General features: G+C 45.8%; 1 protein-coding gene across 1 annotated transcript; it reads right to left on the bottom strand.

Moving 5' to 3' along the window:
- Nucleotides 1–1,302: 1,302 nt before the first annotated feature.
- Nucleotides 1,303–17,742, bottom strand: Sde2 (spliceosome associated SDE2). The gene is made up of 7 exons (XM_021162589.3): nt 17,544–17,742; nt 13,388–13,505; nt 11,085–11,196; nt 9,013–9,182; nt 7,531–7,645; nt 6,112–6,580; nt 1,303–3,373 (listed from the first exon to the last, which is right to left on the bottom strand). Exons 1-7 carry the CDS (start codon nt 17,715–17,717, stop codon nt 3,152–3,154), a joined length of 1,380 nt encoding a protein of 459 aa, XP_021018248.1. The 5' UTR covers nt 17,718–17,742; the 3' UTR covers nt 1,303–3,151.
- Nucleotides 17,743–19,679: the final 1,937 nt, after the last annotated feature.

Here is a 19,679-nt window from a genome sequence, read left to right as displayed (position 1 = left end):
ACAGGGCACAGCTCTGCTAACCTGGCCATTAGGTTCAGCCACTTGCTGTGACAACAGAAATTCTTCAGGTATGGCTGTCCAACTGACCTGCCAGAAGCTCAAAGAAGCTTTCATCTCACAAATCGAATTTTATAAAATCTAAAGGACTGCACCCGACATTTGGAGGGGGTTCTGGGGAGCTGTCTTCAGATAGTGTCTTGTCATTTTGCTAAGGCTGGCCTCCAAACGTAAGGGATCAAGCAATTCTTGACTCTTCAGTATCTGGCATTACAAAGTGCAAGCCAGGGCTGGAGAAATGGCTCAGAGTACTGGCTGCTTGCTCTTCCAGAGGTCCTGAGTCCAATTCCCAGCAACCACAAGGTGGCCCACAACCATATGTAATGGGATTCAATGCCCTCTTCTGCTGTGTCTGAAGACAGCTACAGTGTACTCATATAAATGAAATAAATCTTAAAAAAAAAAAAGTGTGATCAGGCAGTGGTGGCGCACGCCTCTAATCCCAGCACTTAGGAGGCAGACAGGCAGATTTCTGACCCTGTCTCAAAACAAAACAAAACAGTGCAAGCCACTGTACCTGGCCCTTTCAAACGTCCTCAAATGTCCTTTTAAGGTTCAGATAGATACCTACATGAGGATACATTGCTGTTTATCACTGAAAGAAGTCAGGGCAGGAACCTGACGGGAGGGGCTGACAGAGAGGGCGAGGACTGCTGCTCACTGGCTTTGCTTCCCTTGCCTTATTCAGCCTGACTTCTTAAAGAACCCAGGACCACTAGCCCTGAGATGGCACCACCCACAGTGTGCTAGGCCTACCCCTGATCACTAATTGAGCCGATGCCTGACCTCAGAGGCATTTCCTTAACTGAGGCTCCTTCCTCTTTGATGACTGTAGCTTGTGTTAAGGTGACACAAAACCAGCCAGTACAATAAGAAAGGAGGGTTCAGCCACACATGCTATAGAAAAGTGATCCTCCCCAAACAACAGAAATTCGTCTCTTTCCTGTTGGGAAGCACAACTGTCTAGCCTGTTCCTCCTCCGGATCCTGAGGCTTCCAGACCCCTCTACCAGGCGACTTTGCCTCGGAGACTCTTCGCAGCGTGGTTACATCATAGAAACTGGACAGTCATGGGAGTCAAGGGACAATGGAGCAGATTTGGTAACTTAGGGGAGCCACAGTTACACGGTGGGCTAGCATATCTGTGTAATTCCCAGAGAGAGCAGAGACAATGTCAAGACAGGGCAGGGATATCTGGGGGGAGGGGGAGGATGACAAAAAAATAAAAACCCAAAACTCCAAAACAATTGCTTAAAATTTTTTCCAAATTTATTAATGGAATAAATGTACAAAGCCATGAAGTTCAGCAAACTCCAGGGCAGAAGAGCAGACAGGAGGAGCAAGGAGAGAGGAACAGAAAACACGCACTGTGGAAACAAGGACAAAGCTGGAGGGCTGTGCTTTAGATAATACAGGTGAGCAAGAAACTCACCAGAGATGAAGGGAATTTCATGATGTAATGTTCAATAAGTACAAGAACTTTGCAGTGGCTTTAAAATATAAAGTAAGAACAGAAGAGTTAGAGAAGTAGAAACTGGACCCGAGCAGGACACAGTGTCCATGTGTGAACTGTCAGATGGGGGAAAAATCCAAAACCCATCAGAGCCATAGTTTTTAAAAAAATATTTATTTACTTATTTATTTTATGTATAGTATATGAGTACACTGTAGCTGAACTGATGATTGTGAGCCATTATGTGGTTGCTGGGAATTTTTGAATTCAGGACCTGTTCGCTCCCATCGACCCTGCTCGTTCTGGTCCCCAGCCTAAAGTTTTCTTTATTATATCTAAGTACACTGTAGCTGTCTTCAGACACACCAGAAGAGGGCGTCAGAGCTCACTACGGATGGTTGTGAGCCACCATGTGGCTGCTGGGAATTGAACTCAGGACCTTCAGGACCTTCGGAAGAGCAGTCAGTGCTCGTAGAACTGAGCAGTCTCTCCAGCCCAGAGCCAGGCATATAAAGTCACTGAATTAATATATAACTGATAACTTAGCAAACGCTGATGAAGTTTTTTTTAATCTCAAAAAAGGCAATTGCCACAATCCTAATTGAGATTTGAGTTTGCTCTTAGTTCCTCATGAAAATAAACCAGCGAAGGCAGGTCATCTGACCGATCCGACCAACCCCTCACATGATAGGTGTCCAGCACCCACCCTGCTGCCGACTGAGGGTACGTTCTTTCCAACACACACGACACAGATCATGTCAGACCCCATCCTGGGTCAGTCACAAAAAGGATGCCAGGTACCTTCTGTCCTGAATAGTCAGATAGTCACTATCAATAAAACATTTACAGAAAATACAGACATTTGCTAATTGGGCAATACACTAAGAATAATAATAATAAAAAAAATAAAATCTATAATCAGTGATCAAAGAATTAAGGAGCTAAAGAAAAATGATAAACACAAGGTATGTAGGAGAAATACAATTCAAACGCCAATGAGATCAACAACTGAGAAAAATCCACAAAGACAAAAAAACTGATTCTTTGAAAACCAAACAAAACAGGTCCCTAGCTAGAATAAAAATCCCCAGTGAGAGGCCTGGAAGCAGCTAGGCTCCATCCCTGGTCTCACACACACACACACACACACACACACACACACACACACATTCATATTCTCATTCTCTCTCTCCTAGAAAGAGAAACAAGTTTTTAAAATGAATGTTATGAATATCTGTGTCTACAAACCTGACTGCTTTGGGTTACACAAATAAATTTTTTGAAAATATCTTACTCAAGTGACACAGTATATAAAGCCAAAGAAATGTATAAACCTCTGACAAAGCAGGCACAGCAGCTCATGCGAGACAGGAGGATCACTGCAAGTTTGAGACCAAAGTGAACCACACAGTTCTTGGTCAGTCTGGGCTACAGAGGAAGTCTCTTACAAAAACATCAAAAACAGAAAAATAACATACAAAAGTTTTCTCCTCCAATGAAAACCTCAAGCCCAGGTACCACTGAAGAGAGACTAGTTTGAAAAGAGACTAGTTAGATCCAAATTATTAAAAAATTGGCTTTTAGTATCAAAAGGAACACGGGCCACAAGTCTGTCACAGCGGAGGAAGTGTGCCAAGGAAATTCACTTCTTCTTCCCCTTGGAAGGCTTGGCAAATAAAGCTGGGTCAATGAGCTCCTTTGCGAGGCCTCTGACAGAGAAGAGCCTGGCTGCGCGCTCTTGCAGGGTCCCCCCACACTTCAGTCCAAGGGCCATCAGTTCACACTTGAGCCTCTCCAAACCCAGCGACTCCAACTCGGCTGCAGAGCTGAATGCTGACAGATCCACCGCTTCCAGACCAAGAGCCTGATGGGAAAAAGAAACATTAAAGCCAGCCTGTGAAGACTGAAGACCCACCACATTCTATTTTAAGGCAGTGCCATTCGCTGTACTTTCTCCCTGCTACTGACTAGACACACTCATGACAGCGACATGCATACAGTTCCAAACTCAGTCCCACAACAGGGTCTCATATACCCAAAGCTAAATTTGAATTTGCTTATGTAGCTGAAGCTGGCCTTGAACTCCTCCCCCTCCTGTCTCTGCCTCTCAAGGGCTAGGATACAGGGACACACCACCATACCTGGCATCTGGTTTTGGCTTTTTAAGACTGGGTCTTGCTATGTATGTATCCCTGGCCTAAAACATTTAGCAGCACTCCTGCCTCTGCCTCCCTCCCTCCCAAGTGCTGGGGTGTTAGAGGTGAGGCCCAGCACTCCCAGCTCAGAACATGTTGTTAGTGTTACTCTTTCTTTTCAGATTTCACCAGCTGTAATACAGAGCAAGCCTACTCTTACAATTGTATCATAAGTAAGAGCAGGCACCCAAAGGCTAATACTGGTGAGTAGCCACGCTTCCTCTTACGCTGAGCTCCACGAGCTTTGAGCTTTCAGCACTGGCTACGCAAGGAGACCAATGTGCTTGCTTCCACTTACATGGTGATTAAGGAAGATGCGTGCGATGGGCTCGCAGCTGTTCTACCTGAAACACCTTTACAGACTTGCAGACAAAACTAAACACTTCTAAGGCCCTGCAAGGATTTTTCTTCCTTCTTAAAGTTTTATTTAATTTTATGTGTATGGGTATTTTGCCTGCAGGTGTGTCTTGAGAACTGCGTGTGTGCTTGGTACCCTCATAGCTGGGGGGCGAGGGAGGGCAATCAGATCCTTTGGAACTAGAGTTAAAGACAGCTGTGTGTGCATGCACGTGCTGAGACTCAAACCCAGGTCCTCTGGCAGAGAGGCCAGTGCTCTCTTAACTGAGCCATCTCCCCCGCTCCCTGAAACGTAATGTCCTTCCTGTGTGTGACAAGTGTAGGCATGTGTGTGAGGACAACTCTGGCTCTGGATTCTCCTTTCACCTTCACAAGCGCGCTAGGGATAGTCCTTGCCATGTAGGGGCTGGCAGCTCTTAAGCTAAAGGTTCCAAATAAAAGGACAAAAAGGACAGAATGTGAGACTTAGATTTAATGATAAAAGAAATGGGCTTTTCTCTTCTATAGGAAAGACCTTTATATCCAGGTGACAATTATTTTGTCTCACATAAGAAAGAAAACTCTAGGGGGCAGGGTGTGTGTGTGTGTGTGTGGTGTGTGTGTATACATATCTTTGATCCCAGCAATCTGGATGCAGAGGGTCAGCCTGGTCTACATAGTGAGTTCCAGGACAGCAGAGGCTACACAGAAAGACCCTGTCTCAAAAAAAGAAAAAGAAAGAGAAAAGGAAAGGGAAAGAAAACCACGAGTCTCAATTTAGTAGCAGGAAACACAGCTCACTTCATCAACTTGAAAGTACCAATCTAGACTTGTTATTGCATGTATAAAGAAATAAACCGTGGGCTAGAAAGAAGGCTCAATGTTCAAGAACATCCAGTGCCCTATCATGCGGCCTGGAGTTTGGATATTAGCCGCAGGTGGTTCACAAATACCTGTAATGCCAAGGGATCAGACACCCTCTTCTGGACTATCTGGGCAACCATACACACATGAATATACACACAAAGACAGACCGTCAGACAGACAGACACACACAAATGAATACAAGTCAGGCATGGTAGTGTTTGAGTTTCATCTCAGCACCTGGGAAGATGTCTCTGAGTCTGAGGCCAGCCTGGTCTACATAGTGAGTTCCAACACAGCCAGGGCCACACAGTGAGACCCTGTCTTGAACAGGGCTTCATTCTCTATGAAACCAGCCGTCTCTGCCACTTGGCCCTCTGCTCTCTTGGCCTCTGGGTCCTCAGCTATGGGTGCACTTGCCCCACACCCTGCCCTCCCTCCTTCCCTCCCTCCCTCCCCATCTCCAACCCCCCACAGCCCAATTCCATCTGAACCCTTTTCAGATGCCTCTGGCTGTACTCTCTCTCCTATCTACATTAAAAACCTCCTCAACCATAAAACAAACAAAAAACACTTAAAAAAAGAAGAAGAGTAAAAGAAAAAGAAAAATTCCAAACGAGGCCAAATGAGAAGCTCTATCTTAGAACTGAAAAACATGGCACCAAGGACACCACCTAGTGGCAGAACAGTGTAGTTTCAGAGCTTAGAGGGGACAAGCTTCTCTCATCTGTGGGATTAAATGTTTTTCACTATGCAGCTGTTGGGGAAGAGGCACATCTGCATCTTAACCATTTACTGTGCAGATCAGACACTATTCCAACCACAAGCAAACAACCCAAAACCCTGCAGTAGATTACTTTGTAGTCATAGATTTAGAAGGCTGAGAAGACTTACACTGAGTTCAAGGCAGCCTGGATTGGGTCCCAAGCCAGGCACAGAAGTGAGACCCTATCTTAAACAAAACAACAACAAAACCAACCAGACTAAATGGATGGAGAGACGGACAGCTCTTTACCACTGAGCCATCTCTCCAGTCTGTTTAATCGGTTTTGTTTGTCTGTCTGTCCGAGATATGGTTTCTTTGTGTAGCCCTGGCTGCCCTGGAAACTCGCTCTGCAGACCAGGCTGGCTTAGTGCTGGGACTAAAAGTGTGCACCACACTCCCACCCCCAGCCCCTGCTAGAGTGAAAACAAGACCCCAACATACTGTGTCTCCTGAGTTGTTTTTAGCAGCAGGGACACTTTTCCTGTCTTCTCCAGACAAAGCCACGGCAGCTCTGTCCCCACCAGACATTCCTGTCTTTTGGTCCTTTTCTGTGGGCTCAGGACTCTCTGTTTCCTTCCTTGCTGGCGTCTCCTCTGTGTCTGTCTTCCTCTCGTTGTACTCCTTGTCAGAGGTCTCTCCTGGCTCAGTTCCTGCGTTCTCCAAAATGCCCTGCCCAGGCTCGGTCATGAGGTGCTGAAGTTTTTCAGGTGACTCGGAGTGTGTACCAGAGGCCGAGCTCTGAGAACTGCCAGGTCGGTCGGCTGCCACCTCTACAGCATCACTGCCATTTTCCCGAGCACGGCAGCTCTGCTCCAAAGTCCCAGGAGCATCCTCACTGTCATCCTCTGAGCTGTCCTCTGAGCTTCCAGTACTGAACCCCTCGGCAGCCTCCAGCCCATCCATGCCCAACCTGTGGGAAGAAGCAGAAGAGCGTGACTCCATTCCCAGCCTATACCTCTCCCTGCATGGAGAATACTATGTCTAAGGAACACAGGTTAGCTTAAGATGGCAAGTAGGCAAGTTTCAGAAAAGTACGTTCTGAGGCATAAACAGGGAAACAACTCAAGAGGGCTGCATTCAACCACTGTAAAGCCAGACGGGAGCACCATGCTCTCGCCAGCACCCTCAGACCTAAGCACTTTCATATGGCTTTTTACTGTGTCTACCTATCAACAGTTGGAATTAATACAGAAAGGGAAAGTTTCACAGGTAATTTTAGGAGAATAGCGTGTGCACATACCCACACACACACACACACACACAGACCACTTACACACCCAAATTTATCGTTCACATTCTGCCAAATGGCTTCAGTGTGTACAGGGCACCAATCAACACAATCTGAAGCTCTGAGTGCTCTGAGAGCTCCCAGCAATGCTACTTAAAAACGTGCTTGTTTGAGCCCTGAGTGTGGAGCCCATGTTGGTGATCTGCAATCCAAGCAGAGAAGGCTGACACAGGAGAGCCCCAAAGGCTGAAGGGCAGCCTGGCAGGCAGAGCAGTACCCTATTTCACATAAATATTAGAAAGAAAGAAACAAACAAACAAAAGAAAATCGGGGGCTGGAGAGATGGCTCAGCAGTTAAGAGCACCAACTGCTCTTCCAGAGGTCCTGAGTTCAATTCCCAGCAACCACATGATAGCTCACAACCATCTGTAATGAGATCTGATGCCCTCTTCTGGTGTGTCTGAAGACAGCAACAGTGTACTCATATACATAGAATACATAAATCTTAAAAATTAAAAAAGAAGAAGAAAATCAGAAGGGGGGAGGGGAGGACTGGCACTTGTCCAACAGACAAGGTGGAAACGGCACACAAGTCCTCCAAGATCAATGTGGAAGAAACAGGAAGGACTTACCAAAAGCATTTCCTTTTCTTTGCACTAGTTTCCTGGTCCGTTTTTGACTTGTTAGGCCGTTTCCGAGTCTCAGTGATTTCTGCTGATACCATCTTGCTGGATGCAGCCTGCATACCTAAGTGAAAATTTAGCCAGTTGCTATCAGGATACAATCTATAATCTGAAGCTCTGTATTTAGTAACAAGTTTTCACACAGACTTAGTTATGGTTGTTCCTCACCTGATGAATGTAAATTGTCATACCAGATTTTTAAATGATTATGAGGTTAATCTCAAATGCAAAAAAAACATTATGGAACCACACTTGCTTGTGGCCAGGCCTCATTCAGCCCAAGCTAGCCTCAACACACTGTGTAGCTGGAGATGACCCTGATCCTTGATCCTGTGTGCTCTGCTCTAGTGGGAGGGTCACATGCGTCACTATTACTCCTAGCTAGGACACTGTCTGGATTTTTGTCTTTTTGTTTCATTTTTTCAAGATAGGGTGTGTGTTTATGTATAGCCCTGGCTGTCCTGGAACTCTCTCTATAGAGCGGGCGTGGGGGGTAGGGGGTGGAGGGTGGGAGGTCACAGAAATCCACCTGCCTCTGCCTCACAAGTGCTGGGATTAAAAGTTGTGATGGTTTGTATATCCTTGGACCAGGGAGTGGCACATCTTCTGTGTGACCTTGTTGGAATAGGTGTGACCTGGTTGGAATGGGTGTGTCACTGTGGGTGTGGGTATAAGATCCTCACCCTAGTTGCCTGGAAGTCAGTCTTCCACTAGCAGCCTTTGGATGAAGACATAGAACTCTCAGCTCCTCCTGCGCCATGCCTGCCTGGATACAGCCATGCTCTCACCTTCATGATAATGGACTGAACCTCTGAACCTGTAAGCCAGCCCCAATTAAATGTTGTTTTTTATAAGACTTGCCTTGGTCATGGTGTCTGTTCACAGCAGTAAAACCCTAACTAAGGCAAAAGTGTACCACCACACCCAGTTTAGAACAGTATTTTTAAAAACACAACATGCAATTTGTAACTTGAAGCTGAAGGTTCATAGCTAACAGTTATTTACATATATGCCTTTCTTGTCCTAGACTTTTTGATGAAAAGTCCCTTTAAATTAACTGTACTCGAGACAGGCCCAGGACACTACCTTGGATGCTTTAAATATGCTGACATATGTACACAACTCCTGAAGACTTCCCCTAGCCCTGCACTGCACAGGGAGAAAAAAAAAAGATGAACTGGAGAGATGGCTCAGCCATTAGAGGCCAGGCTAAGGAGCCTAAGGGACTTCCAGAGAAGCACACTAAAGTTGCATCCGTTCTGTGCTGGGTGTGGGGAGGGTCAGCTCGGGATAACAGGCTGTGCTGAGTTTTGAGCAGAGGCTCCAATGTGTTCTGTTCCTCACCCTCCTCCAACATGCTCAAGGTCCATTATGAGCAACGGACCCTGGCTCCAGGGGCCGCAGAGCACGCGGAGGATTCCTCGCTCTTACCTTTGAGGACTGAGTCCTCCAGACGCTCAGCCATTTCATGGCACTGCCTCTGGTAGTCGGGGCTGGTGAAGCAGTGCGCAGGCTCGGCAAGCTTTCGCTGCAGCCTCTCCAGGCGCCTTTGCTCCTTTTCAGCCTCTCGCTCGGCTTGCTGTTTTACCCACTCAGCCATCCTGGGGAAGGGAAAGGACGTAACTGGATGGTGCACCGTGCACAGGCTTACACATCACATGTCACACAGCACTTAGATCAACGGCAGACCATGCGTATGAAGGTAGTCCCACACTGCGAAGGACTTGAAAAACTCTTATTACTTAATAACACTGTAGTCATAGTAATATTTATTCACCTGTTTGTGTTATTTAAAAAAAAACAAAAAACAAAAAACCCAACACCTCCAGCTACAAGTAGTGTAAAACCCTAAGACAAAAGTGTACCACCACACCCAGTTTAGAACAGTATTTTTAAAACACAACATGCAATTTGTAACTTGAAGCTGAAGGTTCATAGCTAACAGTTATTTACATATATGCCTTTCTTGTCCTAGACTTTTTGATGAAAAGTCCCTTTAAATTAACTGGACTCGAGACAGGCCCAGGACACTACCTTGGATGCTTTAAATATGCTTACACAAGTAGTGTAAAAGGCCAGTCAAGCCTGGGACACACTGCTTGCTAATAACTACATCGGACCTACCTAGCTAGTTATGAGGGGAGGGTGATCACAGGGATGAAAGCCAGGACCTTAGGCAAGTGCTCTACCACCAAACCACACTGCTGCTCTAGTACTGCTCCACTTACACCTCTGCCTTGAGTCAAGTTTACTTATGCTAGGCATGGTGTCGACCAACTTTAAACCCAGCACTGGGAGGCAGAGGCAAGCAGATCTCTGTGAGTTCAAGGCCACCCTGTGAGCTAAAGGATAGCCAGAGCTACAGAGAGAGACCCTATCTCAAAAAACCACAAGCACAAGAGACAAACAATCCCATCAAGTTTACCGGGAAACTGTATGTCATGTCTCACAAGCCACACTCATGCATCAGTCCACCAATCTCTTCATCTGCACTCTAACGCTCCCTCTGTGGCTTGATCAGGAATTCTGTTAACAAGGTATTTCCCAGAACTCACCCCCAAGCAGTTTGACTATGTAAAAAAATGTTCCCTAGACAATTAATGGACTCCTAATCATATTATACTTCTCCAGAAAGGGATGTCATGTTGAATGTCACAATACTGTAAAAGACTGTGGTGGTTTGAATAGTTTTGGCCCCATAGAGTCATGTGCTTAAATGCTTGGCCATGGGGAATGACACTATTAGGAGATGTGGCCTTGTTGGAGGAAATACATCATTGTGTAAGTGGGTGTACTGGCTGGTTGTGTGTGTTCACTTGACACAGGCTGGAGTTATCATAGAGAAAGGAGCCTCCCTTGAGGAAATGCCTCCATGAGATCCAGCTGTAAGGCACTTTCTCAATTAGTGATCAAGGGTGGGAGGGCCTTTTGTGGGTGGTGCCATCCCTGTGCTGGTAGTCCTGGGTTCTATAAGAAAGCAGGTTGAGCAAGCCAGGGGAAGCAAGCCAGTAGGTAACATCCCTCCATGGCCTCTGCATCAGCTCCTGCTTCCTGACCTGCTTGAGTTCCAGTCCTGACTTCCTTAGTGATGAACAGCAGTGTGGAAGTGTAAGCTGAATCAACCCTTTCCTCCCCAACTTGCTTCTCGGTCATGGTGTTTGTGCAGGAATAGAAACCCTGACTAAGACAGTGGGCTTTGAGATCTCCTATGCTCAGGCTCCACCAGTGTGAAATCAAGAGTCTCCTCCAGGCTTCTTGCAGAAGACAGTTCTTTCTGGCCGCCTTTAGATCAAGATGTTGAATTCTTGGTGCCTTCTCCAGTGCCATGGCTACCTGCACACTGCCATGCTTCCTGCCATGATAATAATGAACTGTACCTCTGAAACTGTAAGTCAGCCCCAATTAAATGTTTGCCACTATAAGAGTTGCTGTGGTCATGGCTTCTCTTCACAATAATAAAACCCCAACCAAGACAAAGATTTAACTAAAAGGAGATAGCTTACGCTTTCTCATGATTGACATCTCGTAATCTCCTCCCACTGAGATCCCGGCAGGCTTCTCTATTGGTTGTCTTCTCTATCTGTGCACCAAGTGCTCGAAGCATAGACCCAAAACCTGAAACCAAAATACACGGATAAGAGGGTTAGGGATCCAAGGCAGGTTAATAAAAATAGCCTTTAAGACTAAAAATGCACTCCTTTCTTTCTTTTTCTTTTTGAAAAGAAAATGGGCATCTAAGATTTTACCCAGGACACTAAGGTATCCATCCATTTGAATGCTGTACTGTACAGTAGGATCCGTGAAAAGCTTTAGCCAAAGCCAGACCAAGGTTCCTAGGTGAAGAACTAAGCGAAGGGACTTCAGCGGCAGCTCAATCAGTCAATTACCTGCTGTAGAGCCACACATTAGCTGCGTCTGGAGCCTCAGCTCCACCTACAAGCTGGACAGGACACACGCTTACAACCCCAGCCACAGGACTAGAGGATCCCCGGAGTTCACTGGGCAAACTGATGAGCTGCAGGGTCAGTGAGAAATCTGTCTCCACAGATAAAGTGAAGAGTGACCGCGGAAGACAACCCACTCAACCCACGGCCTCCGCATAACCCACACATATGCACACGCATAACCCACACACATGCACAGGAATACACGCCACATGTACAGAGTTACAAGACTCATGTGATGGTGCAGACAGTGGCTCACGATAGGAAAGCCTGTGCCTTCCCCTCAGCACAAACTTGCTGTAAGAAGCGCACCACATTAGCCACCAGTAGCATCTATATCAACTCTGTTTACAACCAACTAGAGAGAAACAGAGGCAAGTGGGTGTGTGGGTCTGAGGCCAGCCTGGTCTATGCAGGTACGGTGGTTCATACACTATGTGAAGGTTGAAGGAGGAAAACTGAGACCAGCCTGGGCTATACTGAGTTCAAGATCAGGCTAGTTACAGTCACCCTGTAGCAATGTCACAATAAATTAACAAAGAAACAAACCCAAACTTCAAAGTTATGAAGTGAGCCTGGCATGAGGGCACCCACCTATAAGCCCAGCATTTGGGAAACTGAGGCAGCACACTTGCCACAAGTTCGAGGCCAGTTTGAACTACTTCTCAAGACCTTGTCTTAAAGACAAATGATGTTTACGGTGAGGGCAGCCTTAAACTGCTGGTATCTGCGGACATGCTGCTTTCTTAGCAACACATTTCAACAGCAGGATGACTACGCTGAGACTCTTGAGAAAACTTAAGAATATGCTTGTGTGCGGGGCATGGTGGTGCACGCCTTTAATCCCAGCACTTGGGAGGCAGAGGCAGGTGGATTTCTGAGGTGAGCCTGGTCTACAGAGTGAGTTCCAGGACAGCCAGGACTACTCAGAGAAACCCTGTCTCGAAAAACCAAAAATAAAAATAAAGAATACGCTTGTGCATCCAAAGAAACCCCCAGCTCTTAGTGCAGTCTGCAGGCTTCTGCTTTCTTGGCTTCTTCCTCCTCCTCCGCTTCTTCTTCAGATTTAATTATTTGCTGGGTGTGGTGGCTCTCACCTTTGATCCCAGCACTTAGGAGGCAGAAGCAGGCTGATCTCTGAGTTTGAGGCTAGCCAATCTACAAAGTGAGTTCTAGGACAGCCAGGGTTCTATTACACAAAGAAACCTTGTCTGAAAAAAAAAAAAAAACCAACCAAACCAAAAGGTTTAATTTATTTTATATGTATGGGTATTTTGCCTGTATGCCCAGATATGTGTACCACATGCATGGCTGGTGCCATGGTTCCCCAGGAACTAGATTTACAGACAATTGTAAGCTGCCATGTGGGTGCTGGGAATTGAACCCTGGTTCTCTAGAGACTCTGCTCAGTCAGAGTCTCTAACAGCCAGTGTTCCTAACCACTGAGCCATCATCTCTCCAGCCCTCTTTGCTTTCTTCTTAACTAATCAGTACAGCCAGGACCTTAATCTACCTGACCTGGGAAAACCTGTTTCCTAAGATGACTTTGGGTCACCCTTAGAAGAGTACAACAGGAGACAAATCTTGAAAAAAGCAGGCAAAGATTGTTTGAAAGTTTGTCCTTCAACAAACTGGAAGGAATAATGGTTACTTTTATCATCTAACCTCCTTAAAGTGAAGCCTAGCTGGAGAAGCTGGGATTTTTAAGAGTTATTTTTTACTGAAAGAGAATATGCCCCCCCCCCCAAAATTACCCAAAACTTAGTATAAATGATTTCACAAGGCAACCCAAGGCTGGTATGCCAGAGACCAGCAAGTCTCCATTTCACAGGCTGCTATACAAGGCCATCAGCACCACCTACCTCCTTTCCCCCCACGAAGCCTGGGCTCCAAACTGTACACGGCTCCATGCTGCACCTCATCACCGGCATCAACGAGGACTCCATTGCACTTCACAAAGAAGCATTCCACAGGAACTTCCTGGAGACAAGAGCAAGGTTTTAATGCCCTTATGACAGTAGACGAGGCCTAACTTACTCTTATTAATCACCTTAAGCAGCTAATAGGTTAGAAGACTATTTGTTGAGCTGAAAACAAAAATGATCAAACCTGTGTTATTTCCTGCAAAGACATATGCACCCTCCTCTCTTGCAGGTCACATGACTCACGGTAGTGCATGCACAGGGCTCAGATCTAGCAAGGGGGAAGTCTCACTCATTTCTCCTGACCTTTATACGCTGGAGGTCAATTTAATATCAAAACTGATCCAAAGCTTAAAATGCCATATCACCCTGACATGTGTAAGTAGGGAGAGAGGAGAAGGAAGAGTCAGGAGTACATTTTAGGTGTCTTTGTTTTGTTTTTGTAATAGAGTTCTTATCTCAATATGTTGCCTAGATTGTCTACTCAAACTTGCAAGACACCAGGATGTGCACTGCCACACTCAGTGAGAATTTTAGGTTTCACTCTAAATAAAACTACTGGCCTGGAAAGGTGACCATGCCTTTAATCCCAGAACATAGATGGCAGAGGCATACAGATCTCTGTGAGTTCCAGGATAACCTGGTTACAGTCACAGTAGCCTTGGCCTTCCTATATCAATTAGCAATTAAGAAAACGATTCCCAGATAATCCCACAGGTCAATTTGGTAGAGACAATCCTCCAACAGAAACTCTCTTGGCTGTGTCATCAAGAGAGCCTAACTATACAAAGAAGGTAATTACAAATTAATTGTAGAATAATGACAGTTCACCCACAGCAAGAGAAGGGCAGGCTGCACACAGGGCTGAATGACAGAAGTGCTAATGTGAAGAGAAGCAGTCTCTTTCCTTCTCAGTGATGGGAAGGTACAGGAGACACCACTGCAAACAAGAGATAGGGCTTCCCCAGCTGGGGACTGGGGCCATCTACACAAAATTAGGATAAAGGGTCGTTTAGTCCATGTAACTGTCTACCTTAAGTTGTAAAGATTCACCTCATATTGTTTATAAACTAAAAATCACTTTAAGATCTTTATATTTAATACATATTGTATATGAATTTTTTTGTTCTGTTTTGTTTTGAGACAGGGTTCCTCTTCATAGCTTTGGCTGTCCTGGAGTTCTCACGGTAGACCAGGCTATCCTCAAACTCACATGCCTCTGCCTCCCTGACGGTGGTATTAAAGAGTTCTCACGGTAGACCAGGCTATCCTCAAACTCACATGCCTCTGCCTCCCTGACGGTGGTATTAAAGTGACTGACTCCAAATTTTTAAACAACTTTGAAAGACATTAATGTGAAAGCAGAAACTTTATTTCCAAACAAAATTGCTCAGAGAGGGGCAGAGACTGAATCAAAGCTGTACTTTATTTCCTTTTTACAAAAGGATTTCCCTTTAAAATCCCTTTTCATTGTGTATAAGTGTATTACATGTTTGTATATAAATATGGGCATGTCGGTGCAGGTGCCTTCAGAGGCCAGAGTCATCCACGTCCCTGCAGCTGGGGTTGCAGTTGTTTGTGATCTGCCTGACACTGGTGCTAAAAGCCAAATCTGAGTCCTCTGGACGAGCAACAAGTGCTCATAACCATTAAGCCATCACCCAACCCCTTGCTTTTCTAATTAAGATTCCTGTCTATTGGGCTGGAGAGATGGCTCCGTGGTTAAGAGCACTGACTGCTCTTCCAGAGGTCCTGAGTTCAATTCCCAGCAACCCCATGGTGGCTCACAACCACTTATAATGAGTTCTGATGCCCTCTTCTGCTGAGTCTGAAAAGAGCAACAGTGTATTCACATAGAATAAATCTTTTTTTTGTTTTTTGTTTTTTTTTTTTTGTTTTTCGAGACAGGGTTTCTCTGTATAGCCCTGGCTGTCCTGGAGCTCACTTTGTAGACCAGGCTGGCCTCGAACTCAGAAATCCACCTGCCTCTGCCTCCCGAGTGCTGGGATTAAAGGCGTGCGCCACCATGCCCGGCCAGAATAAATCTTTTTAAAAAAATCCTGTTTATTAAGTTTCTAGTAGAAAAAATAATTTGGAAGAATTTCCTATTTTATCAAATGTGTAGATTATAAATGTTCCAATACACTGTATTCCCCCACACCTTTGCAAGATCAGCCTAAGCACCAGAGACAAACATGCAGTCCACTAAGGTCAAATGTACTGACCCTCTGCCATGAGGAGCTGCAAACAAACCATGGCAAATGTCTCCAGTTCCTAACAAGAAACCAAGCATCGCTACAAGAAAAGAGGTTGAGAGAAACTTAAATGATCAATGTCAGGCTTGAACTGTTGAACACACCAGGCTCCTCTTCCCTTGGAACTACAAATTTTGGATGCAGAATTTTCTATTCAGGAACCCCTAGTTAGAAGTTGTACACAGACCTGGGCCTTCGTGACAAAGGGCAGCAGGAAGTCACTGCCTTACTGACACCTTCAGCAGCCGAATTCTTCTCATCTCCAGTTTTTAAAACCAACTTTCCCCCCAGCAAATAAGAAAGGAGTAGATTGTCAAGGTCCTTACAGCATTTTACTATTGTAGTATGTCCTTGGGAGTTTCCTATTAACGCGTAGTCACCTTTACTGATATCTGTTAAGGCTAATGATCAACAGGGCAGAGTTCCTCCTCTCTCAGTGAGAGATAAAACTTTTTCATGGATCATTATGGGACTATCTCCCATAGTCCATGTACATTGCCTCTGTTAAATCTAAGGACGAGGTGATAGGAGGCTGTTTTGTTTTCAAACAGGGTTTCACATAGTCCAGGCTGCCCCAAAGCCACTACAGAGACGTGGCTAAGAACCCCCAAACCTCTCAAGTGCTGAGATTAGAGGCATACACCATCAGGCCCAGCCTTATTTCTGGGTCCTTTCACAAAAGTGTATTTCCAACACTCCTCATTGTTAAGATTCTATTGTTTAAGGATAAATTTTAAGTTTAAAAATAAAACATGAAAATTATTCTTCAAATACATTGAAAGTCACCTGTTTTTGAAAATATCTGAATTCGAATGGTTAAAAAAAGGTTCTGTTTTTCTTACCAGACCGCAGAATTGAGAAGAAAACAAAGGCTAGATGTGGCGGGGCACACCAATAATCCCAGCCATCTAGTATGTTCAGAACATCCTGGGCTACAAGGAAAGACTTTCAGCCGGGCGTGGTGGTACACGCCTTTAATCCCAGCACTGGGGGAGGCAGAGGCAGGTGGATTTCTGAGGCCAGCCTGGTCTACAAAGTGAGCTCCAGGACAGCCAGAGCTATAAAGAGAAAGAAACCCTGTCTCGATAAACAAAACAAAACAAACAAGGAAAAGACTTTCTTGTCCTTGTTTTTTAAAGGACAAACAAAGCAATTAGAAAACCACATATTCTCCTTGGAACTGGTCCAAGTCTCTTTAGGAACAGATTTGACACTTTAACATTTGTTATGTTTCTACATAACAAGCAGAGAAAACAGACTACAACGAAGGTGCAGTCATACAGAAAAACCGTTCTAAACCAAATGCCCAGATTAAAATTAGACTCAGGGAATCCAGTAAACTCTTTAGATGATTGAAGAGGTTTGCGATTTCCTAGTCAGTATAAGCTTGCTTCTTTGGGAATTAAAGCTTAGAACTTTAGAAGCACTTAACCAGGGTTTCATATCCACATGGCAGAGTCTAAAGAAGAGGCCCAAGAATATCTGTGAGTGATTGGCTCTGTCAGGATGACTCCATATCCTTCTCTAACCGTTCTTTGGCCTGGGTGGGTATCCTGAGGGTCGGTAAGAAAGCATATTCCTATCTATAATGTGAATGTAAGAAGAAGAGAACCTTAAAGGTATCATTTGAGGGGATAAAAGAAACAGAACGAGAGTTTGTAGTCGAGGTTGGACTAAGCGCAGTAAATGGACGTAGTTTTCTCTTACGACGTGGGGGACAAAACAACGACAGCTATTGACTAGCAGAGGAATGTCCCCACATTAGTCAGAAGCACCCAATAACGAACCCAGCCTGGCTTGGTGATCTCTCTCCCCCATTTCCCGGGAACCGCCATCCTCACCTGTTCCTGGCAGTGTCGGTAGATCACATCGCGCACGGAGCACCCAACCGAGACACTCGGCAGCGCCTTCCACACGGTGCCGGGGCCGCGAACCCACGCCACCACCGCAGCCTCCGCCATTTCGTCTGGTGACGGAACCTCTGGACTGCGACAGGCACTAGGCGACACAGCCATCCGGTCGCATCTCGATGACGGAAGGCCTCGTCTTCCAGCGCCCCGCCTCCCGAGTTTCCACCACTCACCCCCGCCTTTCCGGAAGGCGGTCACGTGGCCCGGCGTCACGCGAGCTGGCGTGGGGGAGGGGACAGGAAAGGCCTGCGCGAGGCCGATAAGACCGCAGAGCGCTGGAGCTAGGCGTTGCTAGGGGCGGTTGCTAGGGCGGGGCTCAAGGGACTGGCTATAAAGGGCGAGCTCTGGGCGCGGCTGCTGCGACTTGGCTACAGCGCTGTGGCTGGGGGTGATAAGCTGCCTGTGGCTCCGCCCAGCGCCGCAGGCCTGCGCGCCACTCCGGTTTGTGCAGCTATTTTTGGGACTGGGAGGACTGTGGCCCAGGCAGCCACTGCTTCCCGGTGCTGCGGGGAGAAAAACGAGCTCGACGACGGCTTCCTCTACCCGCGAGGCCTCCCAGTCCTAGAGAACGGCCCCCAGTGGTCCCCAAACCGCAGCCCCTGGCCTGCGTAGTTCCCTAGAGGTTTATGTTCATTTCCTGAACCCCCCCTTCGTCCTTCCATCACGTTCGGCTCGTTCCTATTTTTGCATGTTTGCGCTCTGCGCTGTCCCCGCTTCAGCTGTGTTTTCAAAATATTTCACAGCAAATGGGCCCTTGTGAACGGCAGGGGCGGGAATGACGTTTATAGCCATGCTGCTTCCAAAAACCCCCGCTGTAACGTTCTTTCTGTGCCCTGGGAACACTCGCGCAGATTTTACAGAGAATAACTTCAAGGTTCGGGTGCTGAGGGAGGCCCTTAATATTTAATATGCTGAGATGATGGTGTTTCTGAAATACTGAACAATTTAAAAGCTGCTAGCATGAAACTGGGAGGATTATCGGGAGGATAACTCAGTCTCCTGAACACAGATGCCCTGGCCTGCAGAGCCATGTTCTCGGCTGTTAAGATGCAGGCCGATGGAACTAATCGCTGAGGAGAAAGCGCAAAATCTTGAAATCCTTTAACTGTGAAAATGAACAAAAATAGGATTTCCAGTCATGTGGAGTTATAGATCTGTTGGTGCACACAGGCGGGAGAGCGGGCCTCCATGAAGATTCCAGGAGATGAAGAATAATTACACAAAGCATGTTGTGCATAGAAGCAGTATTTTATAAATGAGTGTTGTAGTAGTGTCCCAGAGGCCTACAGGCGTCTCATCCGATACGTAAGCAGGACAAACTGGGAAGCATGTGACCTTCCATCTTTTCTAACTGCTAACTTATTTTTTTCACCTTTTGGGAATCAGAAATGACCATTTCAAGAGCCTGGCAGCTTCTTCTGCAAGCAACCAGATCATGGTCAGTTTAGGGTTATGTAACATTTCTTTGTCAGAATAATGCTTTGTAAGCTGGAAGGTCCCAGAAGGATTCCCTTCTAACAAGAAAAGTCCACGTCATTTATTACAACTATCTGCTACTACTCTCCAAAAACCTAATGTCTGAATGAATTCACTCTTTACCCCTCCGTTATATTTAAATCTCTATTATGAAGAAGACCCAAGCAACCAGCAAGCATTTGTCATTTAAAATACAAAATAACCATTATTAGCTTTTCAAGGACACAGACCTCTTGAGCAATCTATAATCTGTTAAACCTTCACAATGAGCTCCTTACACCGTGAAATACACAAAATAGATGTTACATAAATATTAGTTGGCTGTTTGATGGATTACAGTCTAACTTAATTATTCCTGGTGTGCATCTAAAGAAACATATTTTCCACTAACTTAGGACATTCTACTCGGAGGATACAGAAATCAATTTGAATTGGTGCCTATAAATTCATTTAAATAGTGAGAGAGAAAATGAGACTTCAGAGTTGAAAGGCGTGGCCAAGAACATGATATATACTAACTGAGGAAAGAGCTAGAAACAACTGGTTAGCTTGGCTGCTGGAGCTATGTTGTCATACCCAGTGGCCAGTGCT

This window comes from Mus caroli, unplaced genomic scaffold (assembly GCF_978045245.1).
Source record: "Mus caroli unplaced genomic scaffold, Mus_caroli_1 scaffold_1, whole genome shotgun sequence".
NCBI classification, from domain to species: Eukaryota; Metazoa; Chordata; class Mammalia; order Rodentia; family Muridae; genus Mus; species Mus caroli.
This window is presented reverse-complemented; position numbering and strand designations above follow the sequence as displayed.